Source organism: Sceloporus undulatus, chromosome 5, assembly GCF_019175285.1.
Source record: "Sceloporus undulatus isolate JIND9_A2432 ecotype Alabama chromosome 5, SceUnd_v1.1, whole genome shotgun sequence".
In the NCBI taxonomy this organism is placed as follows: domain Eukaryota; kingdom Metazoa; phylum Chordata; class Lepidosauria; order Squamata; family Phrynosomatidae; genus Sceloporus; species Sceloporus undulatus.
This window is the reverse complement of record NC_056526.1, coordinates 107,764,922-107,789,552: the sequence shown is the minus strand read 5'-3', so window position 1 is coordinate 107,789,552 and position 24,631 is coordinate 107,764,922. Positions and strand designations below refer to the sequence as shown.

Sequence of the window (24,631 nt, the reverse complement as noted above, 5' to 3'; positions counted from 1 at the left end):
CATGGGGAACATCCATTATCTTAAGCTGTAAATAGCAAGGCTACTATTACCCCACTCCACCCCACCCATTATGCTCAGTGAGACAATTGCCTAGGGTAGCAGATTGCTACAAAATGCAGGGGCCCCCTCTCTTTCTCTCTCTCACACACAAATGCACAAACTAGTTGAGCCCCTAGTACTGCAGTTCCAAAGAGTTTGTTGACTCCTGGATTCCAGTATCAGTTGTAAACCTGCTTTTGCATTTTCTTCCTTGACTTTCTTCAGTAGCAGCCCTATGTACAGCACATTACATAATCCAAACAGTACATAACCAAGATATTTGTCACCATGACTGAATCAAACATCTCCAGTAAAAGGCAGAATGCCTCAGTTTGAAGAAGGACTGCTCTTCGCATCATAACAAAACAAATTAAAAATGCAGATAGTAGGACAAAAGTGCATACATTTAGATAAAATATATTTATAAATGCTTCATTCTAAGAAAGAGCATTCACAAATATATATTTAAATATAGTTTTACTCATGAATTTTCATACTGATTATTTAAAATACACATTTATATAGAAAGTGAGTGTAGCAGGCTTGTCAAGACAGAACACATACAAAATTGGTCCAGATCAGACATACTCTAATCCATAATTTCATCTCAGCCTCTAGTGAGGAGTAGTAATAGAAACTCAATTAATTAATTAATTCTCCAACTTGTGCACAGTGTGCAGACTGAAACATGACATCTATGTGTATACCTCTAAACGGAATAAGCCAAGTAGATGCATTAGCCATTTGTGCACTTGCACGATAAGAAGCCAAAAGCCATATCAATTGGTATGGTGTTCACTAGATTTCAAATTTCAAAATTTCAATTTCAATTGTTTGACTTTGAGACCATCAATAGGAAAAGAAGTTATAGTATTGACTTATAAGTATATATGCTTCTGCTTTTACAACCAAAGGACACAACACCAACATCCACTGTCATGTCTAAACAGTTGCAGTATTCATTCTGAAGTTTCATTTCATCCATTCCTTTTATTATTATGCTACTTGAATTTAAAAAAAACTAGAGAAATACATGTTTCCTGATTTTCCTTATCTAAAGTGATTAAAACTTGCAAGTACAGATGAAAGGATTTAGCCTTGTGGTGGTTTTAATATGTGACTTAAGGTCCTTGGATACCACAGTTTGAACCTCCCTGCTCAGCCATAGAAACCAGTTGGATGACCTTGGGCAAGTCACATTCTTTCAATAGCAAACCCCTGAATAAATCTTGCCAAGAAGATTGGAAGACAGTGTTGCCATATGTTGGAGTTGACTTGAAGGTACATAACAACAACAAGGATTCTTGTAGGCTGCCACAGTTTCATTCTTTACAGGTGTAGTTTGGGGAGGATCTCCATGTGATATTTTTAATGTGGATCAGAGCCAAAGGAAACTGACTTATACAGAGTTATGCTATTTGTCATTCTAGCCTAACATTAGTTCTGAGAGAGATAGTAGCTATCTTGGGGGGCATATTTAGTTTTTTCACCACCTTACTGTGCTATCTGATTCTTTTAACTGGAGGTGCCAGGGAGTGAAACTGGAATCTTCTTGTATTAGCTCTCTACCAGAGACCTTTTAATTACCATGACCTTATGGAGATTTTGCCCATTATCGAAGATGGAATTAGCTCTGTAAAGTTCTGCATGCCAGCTTACTATAGCACCAGTTTAAATGCATGGAATCGTGTCATACCTTCACACCTGTCTAATGCTACCTGGACAGAACTGTGAGGTTTAAATCATTGCTGCAACCTTCAAAATGTGTGGATAAATACAAAATAAACCCCACAATGTGGCTGCAAACTTTTCTTTACCGCTCATTTGTTCTTTATTATGTCCAAGAGATGTGGCAGAATTACCTGCTTTCTACATAAATCATTGGCCAGGACATGCTTGTTTCTAATTATCAGGTTGTTCATGTTTGGCAGGTTTCTTACATGTAAAGAATACAGGACAAGAGAATGTGCTGATTAAAAGGAAGCATTTCCAGAACAACAATTTGTGTAGAAAGCAGATAGTTCTTCCACCCTCTTGGACAGAATGAGGAATCGCATCCAGTTCACTGATTCAAGCCCCAGAAAAGTTTGAAAGGAAGCCCCCAGATAGAGTTTGGGATTATTCAGACAGACTGTGGATTTGCAGGAGATGCTGTTGCCTTGTGTTATTTATTTATACGCTTATTTACTTCTCATGAGACATTAGCAGTTTGGGAATTATTATGCTAGTTTTCCTATGGCACCAATTTAAATGCATGAAATTGTCCCCTAATTTCACAGTTGTTCATAATTCATTAAATGGGTTCACATAAAGTATAAATTAAGGATAGGAATGCAGCAAGCAGACTATTTCAGTAATATTTAGCATTGCCTATTTGATTATATAGTGGGGTTTGCTTGATAAACAATCAGAAGGGCTAATTGGTGGCTTTCTGGCTAGTTGGTTTCTTGAGCAGACAATGACATAGTCAGACCCACATGTACCTTGTCTCTGGTAAGAATTTGTTACACTTTTTATCTCATGGGGAGCTGACTTCTGTTTGATCAGTGAAACCAGATGTTCTCCCTCTCTAAGGCCCGGCAAGTTGGGCTGCAGGGATGAGGTCATTAGGAAATGTATCCAGAAGAAATAATTGCACAGGACCGCATTTGTTTGGATTGCAAAATGATATGTCAAAAAAGATAGCTTTGAATAACAAAAAATAAATATTTGTACTATCACAGCTCAAAACTGAACTGAATACATGTGAGTGGGTTATGTGTATGACAAGCCACTATGACCATATGCACAGGCAAAAGAGAATGTGAAAAATTACTACAAGTGAACTTTTGTCAATCTCACCTTGACTGAGGTCTTTAAACTAAGAGTAACTCCGTAGGGTTTTTGCCTCTATTCAAAATCACAAGTGGTTGTTGATTTGAAACTCATTGTATGCACAGACGTCTCACTAAGGGCCCGAACAGACAGGCCAAAATAAAGCTGCTTTGGGCCACTTTGGAGATATGCTGTTTAAATGATGCATGTGTCCTAAGAAGCTGGGAGCCATGTCAAAGCCATGCTCCAGTCCTAAGGACTGGAGCACAGCTTTGATGCTGCTTCTGGCATCTTAAGATGCATGTGTCATTTAAACAGCATACCTCCAAAGTGTCCTGAAGCAGCTTTATTTTGGCCTGTCAGTTCGGGCCCATAGTGTGATGAGATTTGCTTCATCAAGTCAAAGTTGCCAGTGGAGGGAAAAAACAGAAGAGGGTTCTTGTGTGCAGCTACATTGTGGGCTTTAATGTTTGTGCAGAAGAGGGAGTTTCAATAGGTAGGTTTTGTTTACCCAGTTGCATCACTAGCAATACCTACCTACAAAAATAAATCCTGAAATAAGACATTCTGCAGAGCGGGTTGGAAATGGCCTTGGAACCACAGGCTAGTAAGCTACCTCTATGTAAAGTTCAATCCGGCACCCCAATTAAGCATTTTCATCTTGACTGCAACTTGACAGTCACATTTAATGAGATATAATTCTCAAGTTTTGCACAAAGTTGTCGGGTACCTGAAGAAAGAAGAAACAAACACATTTAGGCTCAATTCATAGGATGTGCTTCAGAATTTTTACACAGAGGCAGTTCAACAGTGATTAATGAAATGCAGATGAAATGTTTCAGCTTGACCCTAAATATATTTACTCAAAAACAGTCTCACTGGAATCAATCAAACCTGCTTTCTGTTCCAATACAAAGAATAGGAGGGCATGATCCATGAGGAGCACCTGCCATTTCTATTCTGTTCCTCACACTTGGTTCAATCTTGCTTGAGACATAGTGGTCATTGCTTTGAACATAATACACATGAGATATAAGGAAGCAGCTCAGTTCCTTCAAAATCCGAGCATGCAAAGTTTTCACATGCAAAAATGATAGGAACATTCACAGTTGGAGAATGGGTGTGGATTAAGGGATTTGTTAGAGCAGGTGGAGTATGGGGGAAAAGTGACGTGAGAAACAATTTACTGTTACCCGAGCCCTGCCAACTTATACTAACCCAAGAAAGAGGTAGAGTGGTGATCACTGACCATTGTCTCATTCATTTTCTTGGGGAAAGAATTAATCATGTGTCAGACTGCTTTACTTTAGAGAAAGGAACTGGTAAAATAACCTCTTGAATATTCCTTGCCTAAGAAAATTCTGTGAATTCATGGGGCCACCTTAAGTCAACAGGTTACTTGTAGGCACATAGAAAAAAGAGAGACTGCTCTAGTCAAGGGACATAATATTGTGGTCTCTTAGGAAGATAATAATAGCAAGTACAAGTGCCTATCAGTGAAGTTAAGCACTCCCTAAGCGGTTTACAATATGAAAACTAATTCCCTCCACAAGCTGGGTACTCATTTTAGAGACCTCAGAAGGATGACAGGCTGAGTTGACCATGGAGCCCCTGGATGGTTTCAAACTCATAACTTTCTGATTGTGAGTGATTGGGTGCAGTATCGGCATTTAACCACTGCACCACCAGGGCTTCTTGGTAGACCACTTTAAACTTTAGATAGAAGTAGCTTACTAGTCAGTGGATCCAAGGCCATTTCCAACCTGCTCTATAGAATGTCTTATTCCAGGGCTTATCTTTTGCTAAAATCACAGATCTGCACCTAAAGAGCTTTCTGCAGGCATACAGAAAGAACTTGTAAAGGGCCATGCAAATTGATGGCACTACTATATTAATTATCAGGACCAACAACAACAATATTAAGGACCTAGGCCTGGAAGGGCCTGGAATCCATGTCATGTGAGTAGACACATAGGGAGATGGGTATGTTTAACCTGGAGAAGGTTGATACAATAGCCCTGTTTAAATATTTGAAGGGATGTCATATTGAAGATGGGCCAAGCTTGTTTTCTGCTGCTCCAGAGAATAAGACACAGAACAATGAATGCAAGCTAAAGGAAAAGATATTTCACCTAAACGGTAGGAGGAACTTCCTGAAAGTAAGAGCTGTTTGACAGTGTAACACATTCCCTTGGAGAATGGTGGAGACTCCTTCTTTGGAGGTGTTTAAACAGAGGCTGGATGGCCACCTATCAGAGGTTCTTTGATTATGTTTCCTGCATGGCAGGGGGTTGGACTGGATGGCCCTTGAGGTCTCTTCCAGCACTATGATTCTATCTTGCTATTGATTTTTTTAATGTCTGTGTCCTTCATTGTTTTTGCAGACTAAAGTCATATTTCTATATTTATTCCTTCTCTGTATTTTAATATGGAAAATTATAAATGTGATACTTGCCTTTCTTTTCTCATCAATAATTTTATAGTTAACACTCATTGCCTGTCATATACATTTTTAGTGAGTTTGCAAATTTTCATTAACATGAAACTTTTTTTTTGCTAATTAGCTTTTAAATTAATTGAAATTCTGTTCTTCCTTTTTAAAAAAATTAAAATTAGCTTTACCTTTTCATATGCTCCAGTGATACTTCACATTCCCCCGGTGATTGATTAATCAATGCTATGAAAAAGTGAATAAATAAATAGTAGCTTGGTTTTGTATCCTCTTGGCTTTTGTATCACAAGTTCCATACTGTTTGCCCTGTTTCACAAATAACCTTCTACCTTGTGATGATTCCCACTGAGCTTCATGATCTAGTTATGCTGCAAAGTGCTAGGCAACGAGAGCAAAATACTGAGGAATCCGTATTTAATAATATTTGAGAATGAATCCTGAAGTACTTCAGATTAATTAATCATTATTATGAAGAGCCTCTTCAGCTTTCCTTTTTCGTGCCTCAAAAAGGTCAACCCCTAGGTGTGCCATCTTTTTGTTCTCTTGGTTTTCATTTAGTAATCCATGTAAAATTATGATTACATCTCAAATATTAACAAAATTAGGAAATTTGCTATAGCTCACCTTCTATCTTGAATGCATGAGTTCTAGTCATAAAAGTAACTGTTATTTAGCATCATTATTGTTTTATGCTGCTTTGCTCTGCATTATATTGTCAAACTGCAGAAATCACTGTCACCAGAAAAATGTAGGGTTTGTGTACCAAACTAGTGTCCTTTTGCAAAAATGCATGATTTTTATACCAAAAAACACCCCACACATTTGTTTGTTGACTAACCCAGGGTAAAATCCTACTGGATAAAATCCGAAGTGCCTCAAGACATAGATACATGAATGGCTTTTCCTATACCAACCTACCTATATGTTACATTAGTCTATTGGTACCTTTCTGGGAGTTTGTTATCTTTCCAGTGGATTGTTCTTGTTCCAGGGATTAACTAAGGAGCAGAGTTTTTCAGCCATGGCATGTTAGTTATGGAATGTACTCCTCAGGGAGGTTGACCTAGGGCCAGTATTACTGGCCTAAATGTAATTGTTAGCCTCAAGTAAAGTAAACATATCACAGATTGAGTCAACAGAACTTACACAAGTGATGACTTATCAAGTTCTTACTGATTCAGTGGGTGTGCTGTGGTTGGGACTAACAACTAGATTTATACCATTTTCCTTTATGTTCCAAGTATCTCAGATATGATAGATCTGTGAGCTTTTATCTGCCATTTTTAGGGTGAGAATGGTTCTGTAGATTTACTGGGGCTGCATATTTTACCAAGGAGTTTTTTTTAATCTGGCTAGAATCACTGTTTGGTTAACTGAAATATATAAACAGAGTAAACCAACAAATAAACAAACCAGTATATATCTCCCATCCTTAAGAAAGCCAATACCAATATTCATCTCTTCCAAGCACTGACTTATTAAAAACAAGAATCTGCTAAAAGGTAATGTGAAGAAATCTCACTAAATTACTTGTTTTCATTGAGATGGGTTTTCTCAATACAAGTTATCCTGTCAAGAGTTAGTCAACTTCTGTGAGAGTACTTATTTTCATCATAATAATTATACACTATCTGCTTTTCTCCCCATGATGGTTTCCATAATCCATTTAAAATTTTAATACATAAAACTTTGGTTCCATAAAGCAAAGTACACATGTATGGAGTAAGCACAGAAGCACTAGCTGATGGATTAAAAAGACCCAAACAATAATCTGATCTTTAGAAGTCAATGTAGTAAGGCAGCAGCTATCATAGTTTAGCTACACAGCTTGTATAATGTGTGCACTTTGCATAGTTTATGTACTGTGTACAAAAACCATTCCACAAATTCAAAGAATTACAGAATATCTCTTGTGGATAAGGCAAATCCCTTCCCCATACTCTGCTTTCTTGCTCCTGAACATGATAATGAAGAAGAATGGATTTGTATCAGTGGTTTAGTCTTACATTCTCACTACACACCTGATTGAAAATTGGTACAGATGTCCCATGAATAGGAATAGATTTCCCATGCATGAACACCTTATCAGGAGCTCTAACTGCATTCTGCTACAGTTACAAAGCTCTCTTCAGATGTTTACATTCAACACAAAATGGTCTGTGACACTGTTGGATGCATAAAAATATCTAAGAGTTGAGCCTATGTGCATTTCTGTGTCTGCACCATCCATTTAGCCTCCAAATGTTCAAGCAAACACCAGTATGTGGTGATCCAGAAGTTCCAGTTCCAGTGCTCCTTTGTTCAGTAAGACCCTACTGGGAGAGGGGAAGGAAACTCTGCTCCAATTGGGGCAATTCTATCTTGCTCTAGCAGATTCCACTCCATCCTTTATTGTTCCAGTGGACTGATTCTCCATAGAAGTTTGTTCAGAGAGAACAGGGAGTGGGGTGGGATCTCAAAAGGGATGTAAGAGAAAAGAAATTTTCCTTCCATGATTCTCAAATTGACTTACTTTGAGATCCAAGCCATAGCCACTGAGGATTGACTGCTCGAGTGAAGATACAGGATTATGGTCAGCAGAGCTGCTTAATGTTCAAAAGTTGCTTTTGAACATGGAGATGATTCATACACTTCAGCATGAGTGCTATCAATGATCTGTCCTGCAAAAATGGTACTTCATACAGAACCTGTGTTTTCCAGCAGCTCCATTCCATATGAGTTGGATGAAATGCATCCAGCATCTTACAATTGGGGTTGCACTACTCTGGAGACAATGAGGGTGTATTATTATTATTATTATTATTATTATTATTATTATTATCATCATCCCACCTTTCCTCAAAACTGGGACTCAGAGCAGTTTAAAAGATTAAAAACAGTAAAATTAAAAACATAGAAAAGTGTTACATTTAATTAAGTTATTACAATATTAAAACAGATTGTATACAAAATAATAAAATATTTAAAAGATCAAAGTGTTTAGATACTTTAAAAGAATACAACATCTGGCCCAATCTTTAAAAGCCTTCTGCTTTAAAAGCCTTTCTGACCTCCCTGGGTGTAGTTGGTGCACAAGTTTTAAATATGCAAAAGCCATCCTGGTCACTGGGGAGACCTGGGCCTCCAGGTTCAAAGCTGGGTCTAGGAGTACCTCCAGATTGCAAACCTGCATATACAGGGGGAGTGTAACCCCGCCTAACACAGTCTGTATCCTTGTTCCCTGATCTGCCTTCCGACTGACCAGGAGCACTTCTGTCTTTCTGGATTAAGTTTTAATTTGTTTGCCCTCATCCAGTCTATTACTGGTGAGAGACACTGGTTTAGGACTAGGGCAGCCTCTTTAGATTGATGGCACTACACCCCAAAACTCTGGATGACATCTCCCAATGGTTTCATGTATATAGTGAATAGCATAGGGGACAAAATGGAACTGTGATGGACCCCACAGACCAATGGTCATGGGATTGAGCAGGAGTCTGCTAGCACCATCTTCTGGGTTTTCACATCCAGGAAGGAATGGAATCACTGTAAAACAGTACCTCCAAGTCCCATCCCAGAGGGGTAGCCCAGAAAGATGCCATAGTCGATGGCTTCAAAAGCCACTGAGAGATCCAGCAGAACTAACAGGGACACAATAGCCCTGTCCAGGTCCCTGCATAGGTCATCCACCAAGGCAGCCAAGGCTTTCTTTGTTCCATAACCAGGCCTGTAACCAGATTGAAATGGATCTAGATAATCCGTTTCATCCAGAAATCCCTGCAGTTCAAGCCACCATACATTCCAATACTTTGACCAAAAATTGTATGCCAGAGAGTGACTGGCTGAGTGTCCTGTCCTTTAGACCGACAGGACGGTAGCTGTTAAAATGGTACAATGCACAGCCATGCAGGTGATAAAAGCAGAATGGTCGATTCAGATAACAGATCATTATCTCTGTCCAGTAGAAGGACAAGCTTTTGCTCTCTATACCCAGTGCAAGAGTAAAGTGCAAGTGTAAAGAGCAGTGCCTACTGAGTCAGGGCCTCAATCCTGCAAAGAGTGCAGTCTACTGAGAGTGTTTACTTGCATATCATAGAATGGACATAAATATAACCACTTCTATCACTCTAAGCAAAATAGAAGCAACCATGAAATGAGACATGCTTTTCACTTGCACTGACATGGAAGTGATTTAAAACATCCTTAGAATATTTAAGATATGTCAATCTATTTCAAATAGTGTCATGAATAATACATATTTTAATTTTCTGTGAACTGACCAGAAGAATAATGCATAACAAATCAGAGATAAATCTCCCAGTTATTGGGAGCTTCACTTATTGTTCAGTATTTGTTTTTGTTAAATTGGGTTTAGATTTAATAGAAGCAACATTGTTGTCTCAATTTAGCAGGGAAGAGGTGCATACAGGAAAAAAAGCTTACATAAGCACAAAAAGCACATTTGAAGATAACACCTTTCTACACTCTTTATTTATTTGCCTCTATGATTATTTGAATCCCGCATCTTTGTTCTCCAGGGCCCTCAAAGAAGCTTAAAATTACCCGTAATAATAAAAATAGCAGTCACAACATGGCATAGAAAAATAGCTTATTCAAGACAGGAGTTGAAATATAGCAATTAAAACTAAGCCATAGCAGCACACAAAAATACTGGAAACAAAGAACACTAAAACAGAATAGTTTTAAGTCTAGTCTAAGTAGAGGGAAGAGCACCTTGCCCAAAATTATTATTATTATTATTATTATTATTATTATTATTATTATTATCCCATATCTCCCAAAAAGAATGAGGTGGGTTACAACACAAAAATGCACCATAAAATACAAAATAGATACATACTTAAAATTTACACAATCCCCTTATTCCCCTATTTAGAACTAAAAAACCCAATTATAAAATGCATATTAAAATCAGTTAAAACAGACATATTTGAGCAAGACTTCTAGGACAGTCGACAGGCAATTTACGTAGGAGCAGCAGATGAAAAGGCCCTCCTGGTAACTGGAGTGAGCTTGATCTTCTTTGGCAGCAGTAGGTTTTTCCCAGAGGACCTGAGCGTGTGGGGTGGATTGTATGGAGGAAGGCGCTCCCGCAAGGAATCTGGACCCAATCCATGAAGGGCTTTAAAGGTTGTGCCTGGAAACTAATAGGCAGCCAATGAAGATATTTTAAAATTGGTGTTATGTGGCAGTCTCTAGATTTTCCAGTGACCAGTCTGGTGACTAGTTTTAAAGATACAAAATCTTTAACATAATAAAACATCAGGTTATTTTTCTTCTTCCACAGATACCTGTGCAGCATCTTGCTCAATATTTTTGAGATTGTAAAATGGATTTACATTTCTGTAACTTCTAGCATTCAGATTAATGATTGTCAATGACTGTATAGCCCCAAATCCCAGAGGGTTTCCAAGGCACTGCAATTGAGGCACTGGGAAACAATGACTGCACTGCTGACCTGGTCATGGGGCACACTGAGACAAGCAGCCATGGAGGACACCAAGGGGTCTCCCTAGCTGCCTGTCTCAATACATACTGCAACTGGGACAGCTCTGAAATCAGTAGTTTTCCAGTACTTCAACATACAGCACCTCAGAAAGCTTTCAGTTTGGGCTGTGTCTGGCTTAAGAGGTATGTTTTGGAGGCAGGGATAGCATCATCAGAAGTAGGTATCATGACCAAGCTTTGTCATCATAACTACATGTCACGTTCAGGATCTTGGACCTCTGTGTGTAATGCATTCTACATTTTATATGTATTTTTCTCATTGACCCATATATATTTGTGACCATTTTTCAAATATATTTGTTTTTAAAGAAAGGCATTTTTCAAATGTACATGTAGTTTTGTGCACATTTGTCTTCCCTGAAATGCAGTGCAAACTTCAAAGTGTACAGGTTTCAAGAGCAAGGTAAAAATTTGTTCCATTGCCATTTTCAGGAGGAGTAAAATGTGTGTATTTGCAGAGAAATGAAGATCCAAGAAGTTTCTTTTTCAGGCCTATTTAGGATGAAATGCAAATGTTACTTATTTCATCAGGTTTGTAATGTAAAGAACATGGGTGTGAAATGAAATATGGGTAAGATCCAAAGAACAAAATGAAGAAATATAAATGATGGAAAATATCCTGTTGGGGGGCGGATCCTCCATCTTGATCTCATAGATGTTCTGTTTACTGTAGATTACCTAAAACATATTCTTGAATTCTTTTCTTGAATATATTCTATATTATATTGGGGAAAATTACGTTTGCCACTTTGCTCCCATTTGCAGAGATGATCTTAAGTATATTCTGCAGAAGCTTTATTGCAGATTGGTGTCTTAGTTGATCTCTGACTTATACATAATATTTTTTAACCTGAAAAACCACAGAACATGGCAGTAAATCAGCATAAAATTTACTGTTTTGTTTTAATCCAAAAGCAGACCTGTGACCTCATGAAGCCGAATGTTCCAGCTCTTCATAAAGGGATGTAGAGTTATATTGTAGGAGTGCAGTTATTGTAAGGAGAATACTATAGTTAAGGGTTTAACAACATGCTGAGCATCTCCTTTGCCTCCTTCATTGAAATCAGCAACAGTCAGAATTAATTCACTTGGAAGTCTTGAATGCAGCAACATATTGCAGTGAGTGAATTGGTCACAGGAAGAACCATCATTGAATTAGGCCTGGGCTCTGTGATTCACAATTTTTGGTTTCTATCATGATATGATTTCATTTATGCCTGCCAAATTGCTTAGTAACAGAATAGCCGCACCTTCAAGGAACAAGCAGAGCATGAAAACATAATGGCAGTGTTCATACTCATTTAAGACTTCTTAGGTTTCTTTAGTCATAGACACCATAAATCAAATTTGGCTGCTTTTGCTTTTTCAACCAAGGTATATTGAGAGGGAATAATCTCTTGTTCCTCCTCTCTGTGTTCTCACAAGACTTCCAACCTAACAATTGGAAAGAAACTGAGACATGACTAATAGCACTGAAACACTATGTAAGATCATGCACCACATATTTTCCCCCTCACATTCTCACAAATGACATTTTCACAAATAGCAAAAGAATGGCTAAAATTACAGTTGATATTAAGAGATAAAAGTTTTATTTAGAGATTGGTATCACATGGAACTTTGCACACAGACATCAGTCACTCAATCTGTGTTTAAAAACTCCAGTTCTAGGAACTTCAGAGCATCCTGCCCTGAAAAGCTGTGAAGAAAAAACTACAGGGGGGAAAAAAACAGTAAATGTTGAAATTTCACAGACCATTTCCCCAGTGAATATGTGTATCTGCAAACATTTATGAAGAATATGCTTTGCTTTCTGTCAAAGTGGGTAAAATCTGCTGAGAAAACATCTCTGGATTCCAGTGAAATATAAATTGTGGTCCACCTTAACTTGAAAGGATGCTTGAAAAGTTTAAACCACATTATTTAATCAGAAAATACAGCTGTGCAAACATAGATAACAAAAGACAGTGCAAACTTTGCCTATACGATAGAACTCTTTATGGTATAAATGGAATGAATTTGATTTGAAAAGAGTAAAACTTAATATCAATAAAAATAGTTCCATACATGGAAATGGTTTAATCAACCAAGTTTTTAGTTTTGAATATGAATGTAGTGAAACCTTGTCAAATTCACACACATAAACAATATATGGAATATGCAAGGGAAAGGGATCTTTTTATTCTTTTAGCTGCTTTTCTGTTAATTAATTAAATTAATGTATATTTTAGGTAAAGAATAAAAATGCCCTTGAGACACTTGAAACCAGTAGCATTTTAAAAATAGCAGAGGAAAAAGTGCTGTACTCCAGCATGCAGAAAAATCCTACCCGGTGCTGAATAAATCACTGAAATTATGTGTAAAACAGTTTTGAAAATGATAACTTCTCAAAGTGTGATTTCCATAGCAGGGATATAATAACATGAAATCTCTACTCTGTGCAGAGAAACACATAGAGAGAATTTTTTAATTATTTTATGAAGAAGGTTACATGGAACAAGGTATCAGATGCTGATCTGAGCAGGCAGGTATAGGACACTTGGAAATTATTGAAGTATATTATAAAGTTTATGTGACTAGAACTGACTTTTGGAACAGGTAGTTTAAATCTTTGTAATCCTGTTTTAAAACAGAATAACTAGGGATATACCTGATCCTTAACTCCTACAAAATGCAGAATCTGGCTTCATTCTGGCTATGGCTGCATCCACACTGCACATTTTGCTCTGGTACCACAATAAACTACAGTTCCTAGGATTCCATAGCGATGAACCATGGCAGTTGAAGTGGTGTCAAATCGGATTATTTCTGCAGTGTGGATACAGCCAATGAAGTTTTCAAGGATAATCTGTTGGTATGCATAGAATAGAGTCAAGACCCAAACAGACAGGCCAAAAAAGTCAGCTTCTGCACAGCTTGGGGTTGTGCCAATAAGGGCAGACAACATGCCGAAGCTGTGTCCAGGCCATGGAAACCTGATTTTAAAAGCGGGTTTTCCCCCCGCTCCAATTTGGGTTCATGGCGGAAGGTGCCCTTGGGACCATGGCATGCAATTGCTATGGTCCAGAGGCATTTTGGGCTGGGGTGGCTTCAGGCCCCACATTTGTGCCAGTCTGTCCCCCCCCCCCCCCCCCACACACACCCTTAGGTTTAGGTTGCTATTGCCAGATCTTTTGATTGTTTTTTTACCCACAGTGGGTTTTTTTGTTTATCTAACATACACCAATTTCTTCCAGTCTTTTGACTTATTTGCATGGGTCTTAGTTTGAACTAGAAGTCTGAGCCTGGCCCCAAAGCCAAGAGAGGCTCAGCAGAAAATTCTATCTTGATTTATTCTGTAGACACATTAGAAACAGGTTCTCCTTTACACAATTTTCAGGCACTTTCTCTTTCTCCCTCAGTCACATACATACACTCACACCCTTCAGGCTTCAACACCCTGAAATAAAAGTAGGAACCTCCACAGAAAAAATGTGGGATTCAGTGAGTGTTGCATTGAATGTTTTGTCTAAACCTGATGTTGAATATAAATGTACAAAAGTATAATGTTCCCAGTCTCACCCTATATAATTCATTTTTTCATTTCCAACTACCTATTTTACTTTAATTTAGCTTTAAATTGTCTCAGTGTCAGTAAGGAGTACTGGTTTAAAATTTCATACGATCATAAAGAGAAAGAGAATGTTATATATTATCATCACTTTTCTCTCCAGCATGAGATTTCTTTCCCAATCTTTCTGTCCTGAATGATCAAAGCCTTTACTGTTAAGAGAGTACAACCTGAACAGCTAATAATAATTTACTGGTCAAGAAGCAATCATTTATATAAACCATGCTTCCACATGGAGTTGTGCCAAAAATCAAACAAAAACCCAGTTAAGGCCCATAGTCCATGAAATAGCTACTGGAAATCATATGCAACTATTATCATTTTGGTTTTCTCAGAGCTGGGTGACTGCAAGTTAAAGAAAAAGCCAGGAAGTATGATTCTGATTATGCACAGTATCATTTGGCACAATTACCTGGCATTAGTGTAAAGGTTTGCTTGGAGTAAAAATGTTATTGTTCTTTTAAATACCTTTGCCCTTTCTCACTTTGCTGCCCTTTATCCCTACAACTGCATCCTAAAACATCTGCCAAATGTCAGGAGTTTTTTTCTCCCTTCAAAATGTTTTTTGAAAGCTTTCTCTTCCATTTAGTCTTTGGCATAATCTTCCCGCATTCAAACAAACTCCAAGTATTTATGACTCTATTTACACATATTCATTCCCAGGTGCTTATTTCTCTTTTTTCCTACCCTTCTTTATTGTCTGTTTCAAGGCAGGGACTTAGGGGCAGTATAAACTGGCAGTACAGGAGCCCGGGTGGAACAGTGGTTAAATGCCTGTACTGCAACCACTCACTCAGAAACCATAACGTTGCGAGTTCAATACCAGCAAAAGGGCTCAAGCTCGATTCAGGCTTGCATCCTTCCGAGGTAACTAAAATAAGTATCCAGATTGTTGAGGGCAATTAGCTTACACTTTGTAAACTGCTTAGGGAATGCTTAAGTGCACTGATAAGCGGTATATAAATGTACTTGCTATTGCTAACTAGGGCTGAGTGTCCACACATCCCCAGCCCTAGTTTTGCCATTCAGCTGCCATCATGGCGTGCACCCGTCCATTCGATGCACACCATGATGGTGTCTGTGGTGCTCTGTGACCAAACAGCGCTGGCCAGAAGGGCCGTCATCATGGCACGTGAGCACACCAATGATGCCTCTTCCAGGAAGCTGCTCAGAGCAGCTTCTTTGGGGGCATGGATCAGTGCTGCAGCATGTGGCTGCTGAAGGACCAATCCGGGGCATACAGGGACGGCATTTAGCCACCTGTCTGTATAGCTCCATCTCTTTTTTGCATACATTTTACAATTACCCAAAGATCATGTAAAATTGTAAAGGAGAAGGGGGGAGAAAGAAGAGGAGAGGATATTCACAAATTACTTGCCCAAAATGTATAACAATGAACATTTCTTTCTCACTTGGTTAGCAAATATGAACTTTGTGTCCTTATTTAATGAAGGTTCTTTAATGTTACACATTTATATCACTTTGATTCCACTTCAACTGTCATGGTCCAATCCTATAGATTCTTGGGATTTGCAGTTTAAGAATGGCCATTTAGAATTTGCTGCCTTGGAGCTCTAGTGCCTCCGCAAGTTACAAACCCCAGGATTCCATAGGATGATGTCATGGTAGTTAAAGTGGAATCATAATGTTATAATTTTGTAGTGTGAAAGGTCCCCAGAGTCTGCTTCTCAGGATAAAATTTTTGCGTGCAAAGAAATGTATATGACAAGGGAAAATGCACAACATAGAATAACGATATCCTCATAACTGAGCACGAATAGTTTTGTTACAGTAGTGCCTGTATAGAAGATGTGGTTCATGTAATCTTTGAAGTCTTCATCATACACACTTTCCCCCCATATACAGAGGTTAATTCTTTATAGGAAAGAATGTCACCTTTGAGGAGATGCTATTTGACTGATATAGAAGGAATGATGGACAAAGACAGACATATGTCTTGAAGAGCTAAGCTGCAGGGCGAGCAAACCTTCGGTTTAGAGGGTTTTCTCTCTGATTCACAAATAGACTAGCAAAAATCATTCAGCCATGCACCACTGTAAATTGGAAGAAAAATATTTAGAGCCTCTCTGATGGGAAAACTGCATGCTTCCTTCATGGATTTGAAGATAGCTTTTGATTTTACCCCAAGGGTCATGTTGTGCCAGAAACCTGGAAATTGTTTCTCTTTAAAAAAGACTGTTCTGCCTTATAAAGTCTCTGATAATATAACTAAATTTGCTACTTGACATCAGCTCATTGAATCTACTTCTGAAACTAGAGGGGAATATTAGGGCTATATTCTTGCCCCTCTTCCATTGCACCTATACTTGAATTATGCAGCATTTGTCTTATCAGATGCCTGACAAACATGTCCCACAACTTGAAAATAAATGTTCTGCTTTATTCTATCACATTATAGGCCAGGATTCAAACTGTTAAGTTTGTTTTCTCTCTACCAAAAATGATTATGGCCTAAAACTATTATTCAAATATATAGCCATGTTAGTCTATAGAATCAGTATGTAAAGAGCTTGTAGCATCTTTAAGACTAATTGAAAGAAAGAAGTTGGCAGCATGAGCGTTTGTAGACTTCATTCTACTTTCTCAGATGCTGAAGTCTACAAAAGTTCATGTTGCTAACATCTTTCTTTCAGTTAGTCTCAAAGGTGCTACAAGATCTCTCTAAAACAATTATTGTTGTTGGTGGTGGTGCTTCTTACTCACCTCTCCCTGTGGATTGATGTGGGGAACAACAATTAACAGACAAACAACATCAGTTAAAAACACATCATTTAAACCCCACATCAAGTTAAAAGGACATAGGAATCAAACAGACAGCCCTAAAGGGCCACCATCAGGCCCTGTTGAGGAAGGAGTGTGCACATGATGCATGCCTCGAATGCAGCCAGAAGCTTCCCCAGGCGCAGCTCTTTTCCAAAGAGCCAGCTCAAAACTGCCCCCAAAAAGGAGCAGAAAAATCCAAATTGAGGCTGCCATGGACTCAGTGCAAACGGGCCCCACATGGGCAGCCTTTTTGGGCTGTCTGTTTGAAGCCAAATAAGATGTACACATATTAAAACAATCCACATTTAAAATTCATCATTTAAAATTCACAATTTAAAAATCAATCTGGATAAGCCTGCCAGAAGAGACTGGTCGTTAATGGTCTTCTAAATTCAGACAGCATATTCAGCTGTCTTCTGGCAGGTCATTCCATAGTCTAGAGGCAGCTGAAGAAAAGGTCCTCTGGCTAACAGTTGCCAATCTTATCCTGGCTGACTGGAATAAATGTCTGTTGGAGGATCTAGGTGTAATGGGTAGATTATATGGAAGGCAGCGATCCTGTAGGTAACCTAGACCCAAACTAAGTAATGCTTTAAAGGTAATAACTAAAACTTTGTACCTTGCCCAGGAACTAATTGGCAGTCAGTGAAGTGATTTTAATATTGGTGTAATATGATCACTCCTGGATATCCCAGTAATCAATCTGGCTGTCATAACTACCAACTTGAGGTCCTAGGATGAAGGAAGCTTGTTTTCTGCTGCTCCAGAGACAAAGACCTAGAACAATAGATTCAAACAACAGGATAAAAAATTCCACCTAATTATTAGGAAGAACTTCCTGACAGTAGGAGCTGTTTGACAGTGGAATACATTTCCTCATTGTGGTGGAGTCTCCTTCTTTGGAGGTTTTTAAAGAGGCTGGATGGCCATCTGTTGGGGGTGCTTTGATTTGTGTTCATGCAATCTATAAACCAATTTACCAGGCATTAACCACACCAGAAGAAGAAGGTCCATTTTGCTGCTGAACAGGGCCTGATTGGATGATGTTTCCACTTGCCTCCCACTAACAAGTGAGGCTGTGATGTGGAAAAGCAACAAGGATCCTCATTCTGGTTGTTTCAACCTCACTTGGTGATGGGACAGGGTGGAAATATAATCCAGTTGTGTCCTAATAGCCAGTAGAGTGGACCTCCTTCTTACAGTGTAGCTGTTGTCTGGCAAAGTAGGTTTTATGGAACCAGTTAGTAATGCGACAATAGTGCCACAGTTGGGACTACATAGGGATCCATAAGTGTGATACTGAATTCGAGTCAGTTTCTCTCTCTCTCTCCAAATGAAATTTCCATTGTCCTCAACTACTTTCTGACAATTTCTGGCATTCGCTGCAACATTTTCTTTTCACTCTAATTTGTAAGAAATGCTAAAACAACACATTACCTTCTCCATCCTTCTTTTCTTCCTTGTTCCATTTCTTTTCCCAGGCTATGATATTATAATATTTCAGTAAAATAGCCCTCTAGCACTATAGCTCCATAACACTTTTTTCAAATAAAAGAGAAGAAAAATTACTCTTCAAACAATAGGACCGTCTTAGCAAACTATGATCAGTTTTTTTCTTTTAAAAAAAAACACCCTGAAGAACCTTAGTGCAAATCCAAGAAATTTCTATGAAAAGGGCCCCAAAAGAAACAAGTGGATGCATAGATGACAAAAACCAGCAAAACCCAAGGGGCTATATGGTAAGAAGTCATGCTTTTAAACCCCTCTAGAAGAACCCTCACTCCATTGTTTCTATACAAGTGAAAAAGACCAGGTAGAATCTGAGCTCCAGATCTGTGCCTTTGGCATCCCATTGGCACTTTTGAACATTTGGCCAGGGGGACAGGATCATGCCTAAGATTTAGAATTCAAGTCATAGTTGTGTTAGTCTGGAAAATCAGTATGCAAAGAGATCTTATAGCATCCACACTGTATTTCTTCAGCTTATGCCCCGAATGCTATTAACTTCTTTCTTTCACTTAGTTTCAAAGGTGATACTGTACAAGATCCCTTTGCGTGCCTAGGACTAAGGCCCTAGGAGTAAGGCCTAAGACTAAGGCCAGTACAAACGGGTGGGAATCACCATCCTGGTGCCGATTCTAGGGTTCAGGAACACACAGCAGCTGCACGCTCCCAAACTCTAGCTCGTATGGATGCCGCCATCATGGTGGCCTCCCGTCTACACAGAGGCCACCATGATGACGCAAGCATGGTGCAGCATCTGCATGTCACGGTGCCGCGCTCACATCATTGATGCGGGAGGACGCTGCATGGTTTGGCTGCTGTGGCGTCCCTTGGGAGCAAAAACAGGTGCCACCAGCTCGCCCTTTTGGAGCAGTCTATCGAGCCCCTTAATTCATTTAAATTTGTTGCAATTTGTTTTTATGAACAACTCATCCTTATAATGTTTTTTGTCCTCTATTTTAAAGGATCATCTGTTTCATCTAGAAGCTCACAGACTTGAGAGGGGACGCGGCCGGTGCCCATTTGACCCCAGTTCCTCCTTCATCTCCACTTTATTTGGTAATGACTTGACATATAACAGAAACAGTCTTTTTGATTTTCCTTCTTCAATTCTTTATGGAGTTTGCAGTACTCATTTGCAACCTTTGATGTGCCAATTCTGTTTTTGCTTACGTTGGTGTTACATTTAGCGCTCATTGTGTCACCAGACTAAATGCATCACAGAGGTAGCTATATTTAATTTTGCTGCCTTCATAAGTTTACAGCTAATTGTACAAGATGGGGAAGCTTTTTTTTAATGTACATTGTACACAGAGTAATAACTGACTATGTATAACAGTCTTGGGTTCTTGTATGTTTTGGGTTGATGTTCATTTTGAGTAGGGACAGAGATGAACACAGCCCTGCTCAGCCTGCCCCTGATCTCAGCAGCCTGTGTTTCCCTATATACAATCCTAACTTTGAACAAAAAAGAGCAAAGGACAGAATGCATAGAAAATCTGTATGTGTCTACTGTGCCTGGAACTTTTGATTATTTCCTAAAGTACTTTGTATTTGTTTCGATTCTTGCTGGCTATCTGAAATGGGCTTGTATCAATAGGCAAGACTGACCTCTTTACACATTTCCCTTCAGGTTTGACTTTCTTTTGCCCAGTTAAAGGTACAGAGGCAATGCAATTTGAAAAATTTACCATGAACCAACTACAGTGGAGTTCTGTCATCATAGTTATATATGGCAAAGCAGGTTCTCTGCCTATGGATCATAATATTGTTGTTGCTATTGCTGTGTGTCTTCAAGTTATTTCTGAATTATGGCAGCCCTAAGGCAACCCTAGCACAGTGTTTTCTGGTGCTGAGAGTGTGTGACTCACCCAAGGTCATTCAGTGGATTGCCATGGCAGAAAGGGGATTCAAGTCTAGACCAAGGAGAGAAGAAAAATCAAAGTGTTGCTGCACTATATAGCACTAAGTACAAATACCGAACACCAATATGATACTACAAAAATATTTTGTTATGCTATTACAAACACATGTATAATTCAAAATGTATCAGTGAACAATAGAATGTCTATTCACCATACTGGGGAAAAACAATGAAGTTGTTGATATAAGTCCTCTAACGGTCACCTTTCAGGACTTGTGCTGTAAATTACATGGAGTAGTGAGATGAAAATAAGTCCTCTTCTCAAAATGGTTAACCCATGACCGTCAATGTGAGGCAAAAAATATAATATGTATTTCCAGTCGGGTGGAAAGCAAAATAACGGGATGGCACAGGTATCAGACAACTACTTCCAGAGTTATAGAGCCATTTCGACTATGTAGTCTTCTTCAGTTGTATTAATCATATCTCAGTTCTGGATTTCAGATTAGAAAGATAAGGTTTCAAACTTGCTTTCCCATAATTCTGAATATATAAAATTAACAACATTAACAACAGATATCTCATGTATTACAAAGGGAAGATGAATATATCATTCCTTGCTATTATAACATTCTTACATGTAACTTAGGCCATATTCATCTTACTTACAGCACATTCAGTGATTATAATCTGTTGCAAACCTTGGCCTCCAGAGTCATAGTCCAACACTCAAACCACTACTTCACAATGGCTTTGATCATAATGGCACTGTGTTAAATCAGCCCTTGGGGTATGATGGGAAAGGAGTAAACAGACCTAGTTCCTCAACCCATAAAATAAATGATAATCCTATGGGTGTCAGTCTTTGCAAATTTTATTCTTAATGAACAAGAATGAATAATTTTACTATTTTTATTTCTGGTGTTAGAAAGTCCTCAAACAGCACAGTTTTTAAGGTTTATTTGCAGTATAGGACTTACTGTGCAAAAATGTCACATGTGGGTGTTTTGCACAGAAAACTTGATTTTCTGTGCAAAAATCTTGATTTTCTGCACAGAGATATGATTTATACCCAAAACCCATGTACTTTTTATTTTTATTTTATTTTATTTTATTTTATTTTATTTTGAAACATAGAATAGGTCCGGGATTCTCCTTATGAAAGTTTCCAGACACTCATGAAACCCCTTTTCATTTAATGAATCTATTTGAACATTTTTCCAACCCTAATCATCATTGTCCTGGCTATTCAGGATCGATGCGGTTTTACCCAAATTGCTAAGTTACTGAGATGGCACACACAAATTAATATATAATAGGGGAATTTAATAGCTGAAAATGAATGGCAGGGAGAGGACTCTGGGTAATTTTAGAGAGTCAGGGATCTCATCTTTTTCTAACAGTTCCAAAAAACTAGAATTCCAGGGTGCTAAGTACAACTTAGTTTTATTGACTAACGGCAAAGGGGAAAATCATCATTCATGTATTAGCATTCACACATACACAAGAACAAATGAAATTAAAGGTAATAGCTTGTAGCAAGGTTGAAAGAAGGCAATTTCTTACCAGTCCAGAAACAAAGTTCCAAACAGGATGATGGAAGTGACAGTGGCTCAACAAGACTGTCTACAATATGAGGTGGGGGTGGGCAGCCTGTGTTGAGGGGTCAATCTGAAATCTGGCAGCATCTCAGCTGAATATCAGACTGAGCCAATGTATCAGTGCCAAGGCAGGCTTTTTATAGAGTCTAGGGATCTCAGAACAATAGGATTCCCAGCTGGTTGATGGTTTTAACTTCAGAGTTACAAAAGGAATATTTTTGGTTGATGGCAGTTACACTGATTTAATGAAGCAGTGAAAAGATTAAGACAACCCCCAGGGAATAGGATGGGGAGTTAGCAGAAAGATTGGCTTAATGCTTTAGGTTAACAAACCTTTGTCACGTTCAAGAGGAAATATACACAGTTGGAGTGGTGGTGGTGGTGGAAAGCAGCTGTACTTACACCCATTAATTTACATGGGTCTTTTACACAGACCCCAGTATGACCACTCATGAGAAGTTCACTTAAATGTCATCATGACCTGTCCAGGTTCATGCTTATGGCATCTCTGTATCTGGGAGCATACTATATATACACTCTGCATACTATAGATGCAGATGCAAAACTGTCCTGGAAAGGAAAGGATATAATGATAACAGCATGGCTTTTTAAAAATGTTGCATCTATTTTTAAAAAATGTTTTTCAAAGCCAGTTTTAGTCACTCTGCCTCCAAGCTCAGCAGCCTCTGTTGCCACACATCCAATCCTAATTCTTCTTTTTTAATTGTTGTTGTTTGATTTAAATTTTTTGTGAGTTAAAAAAAAAATCTCAGTCTCCTGATCTTATACTAAAAAGAGCCAGTGAGGAATCTTTCTGTTTCTGAATGGGAAAACTTATAATAAGCTCTGAGTTACAATCAAGGAGCAAAACAGATCTTCAACCATGGATAATTGTACATGAAATGCTAAATGATTAGATATATTTCAGAAAGAATTTTTTGACCCATGTATCTGAAACAAATGAATTCTCCTGTCTGCTTTCAATAAAGCAAAGTTCTGCTTGGTAATAGAGCTTATTGGCAGGTTGACAGAGACCACAGTATCTTGTGTGTAGATCACAGATACTGCGGTTTGCAGAGACCATAGTATCTTTAGAAAGAAGAATAATTTTCTTGAGGAAGATAGTTTTTGATCTGTAATGTACAGTAGTAACACTCTTATCTGCATTATTTCTAATCCTGATCTTTTCCACCTCTGTGGTTAAGGTACTACTTATTCCCACCACTGACTGTAGTTCTCATGCCTGTATCTTGATGGATTTATGTTAAGGTTACATTTTGACATGTTGGATAGTTCCTTTAAAGTTCAGAGTGAACCCTAGAGAAGATTCACCTGCCCATGTACATGAAAAACACCAGCCATCACTGGTAGTGTTTAAAAGTCCTGATTAACAGGTTTAGTCCCCACAATTTCCAATTTAGAGATCAGAAATCATGATGCTCAGAGACAGCACAACAGTATATTGATTTTTCCTGCAGAAATAGTTCCACATTAGGCATAAAAGCAAAAAAGACCAACTTACATGGCTTTTGTTATTAGCTGTTGTTAAATCAACAGCTATCTTCAGAGCTGCAGTGATGCAGGGATGTGAGAGCCTGAATTAGGAGATCCTACTCCATGAACAGTAGAGCAGATGGGAAAAGGCATTCAGTGTCATTATAGACATGTTGTTTTTGCTGCAAATTGCTGTCAAGTCTACTTTGACATATGGTGACCTTGTGAATAAGAGGCATCCAAATCAACCTATCATCAACAGCCCTGCCCAGGTCTTGCAGACCCAGACCCTATTTATCTGTTATCTTCCTGTCTTCCTAATGCCTTCTACCTTACTATTGTCTTTTCTATGGAGTTACATCTTCCCATGGTATATCCAAAGTATGACAGCCTCAGTTTAGTCATTTTGAATCCTAGATTCAAGTTTGATTTGCTCTAGGACCATTTATTTGTCTTTTTTGGCAATCCACTATATCCATAAAACTCTTTCCCAGCACCACATTTCAAAGGAGTTGATATTCTTCCTGTACTGTCATAGATAAATAACAGTACATTTTATGTCACTTCATTGTAGCATAAATATCTTCCAGCAGAGTTATGTTATGCAGCCCCTACACTGAATACTGACATAACACAACATATGAGTATCAATGGTCAATGCACTTGGCTGACAACCCATTGAGGAATTGCAATGCACCATGCACAAAGGCAAACCATAGATACAATGTATATGCACATGCTGTTCTGTATACCACAAGCACAACTCCACTTACAGTGCCATCAGCTGGCAATGACTCTTGAACCTAGTAAAAACAGACAAAAAACAAATTGAGTAGAGAAACTTAAACCTGCATGTGTCACTAGCAAGATGACATATGTGTATGTATATTTTATTAACAAAGAGCTACCTACTCTATAGTTTTACATTTTATGTAAATTTCTTTTGCACTTTGTAGATATGA

At 38.4% G+C, this 24,631-nt stretch overlaps 1 protein-coding gene across 2 annotated transcripts in view; it reads left to right on the top strand.

The window, feature by feature from the left end:
- SEMA3E (semaphorin 3E) overlaps positions 1-24,631 on the top strand; it is a 201,463-nt gene that overhangs the window by 132,398 nt on the left and 44,434 nt on the right. For both annotated transcript variants that reach the window (XM_042466429.1, XM_042466428.1), the window contains exon 5: positions 19,676-19,769. In XM_042466429.1, the coding sequence (XP_042322363.1) occupies positions 19,676-19,769 (94 nt within the window). The remainder of the gene's footprint in view (positions 1-19,675; positions 19,770-24,631) is intronic.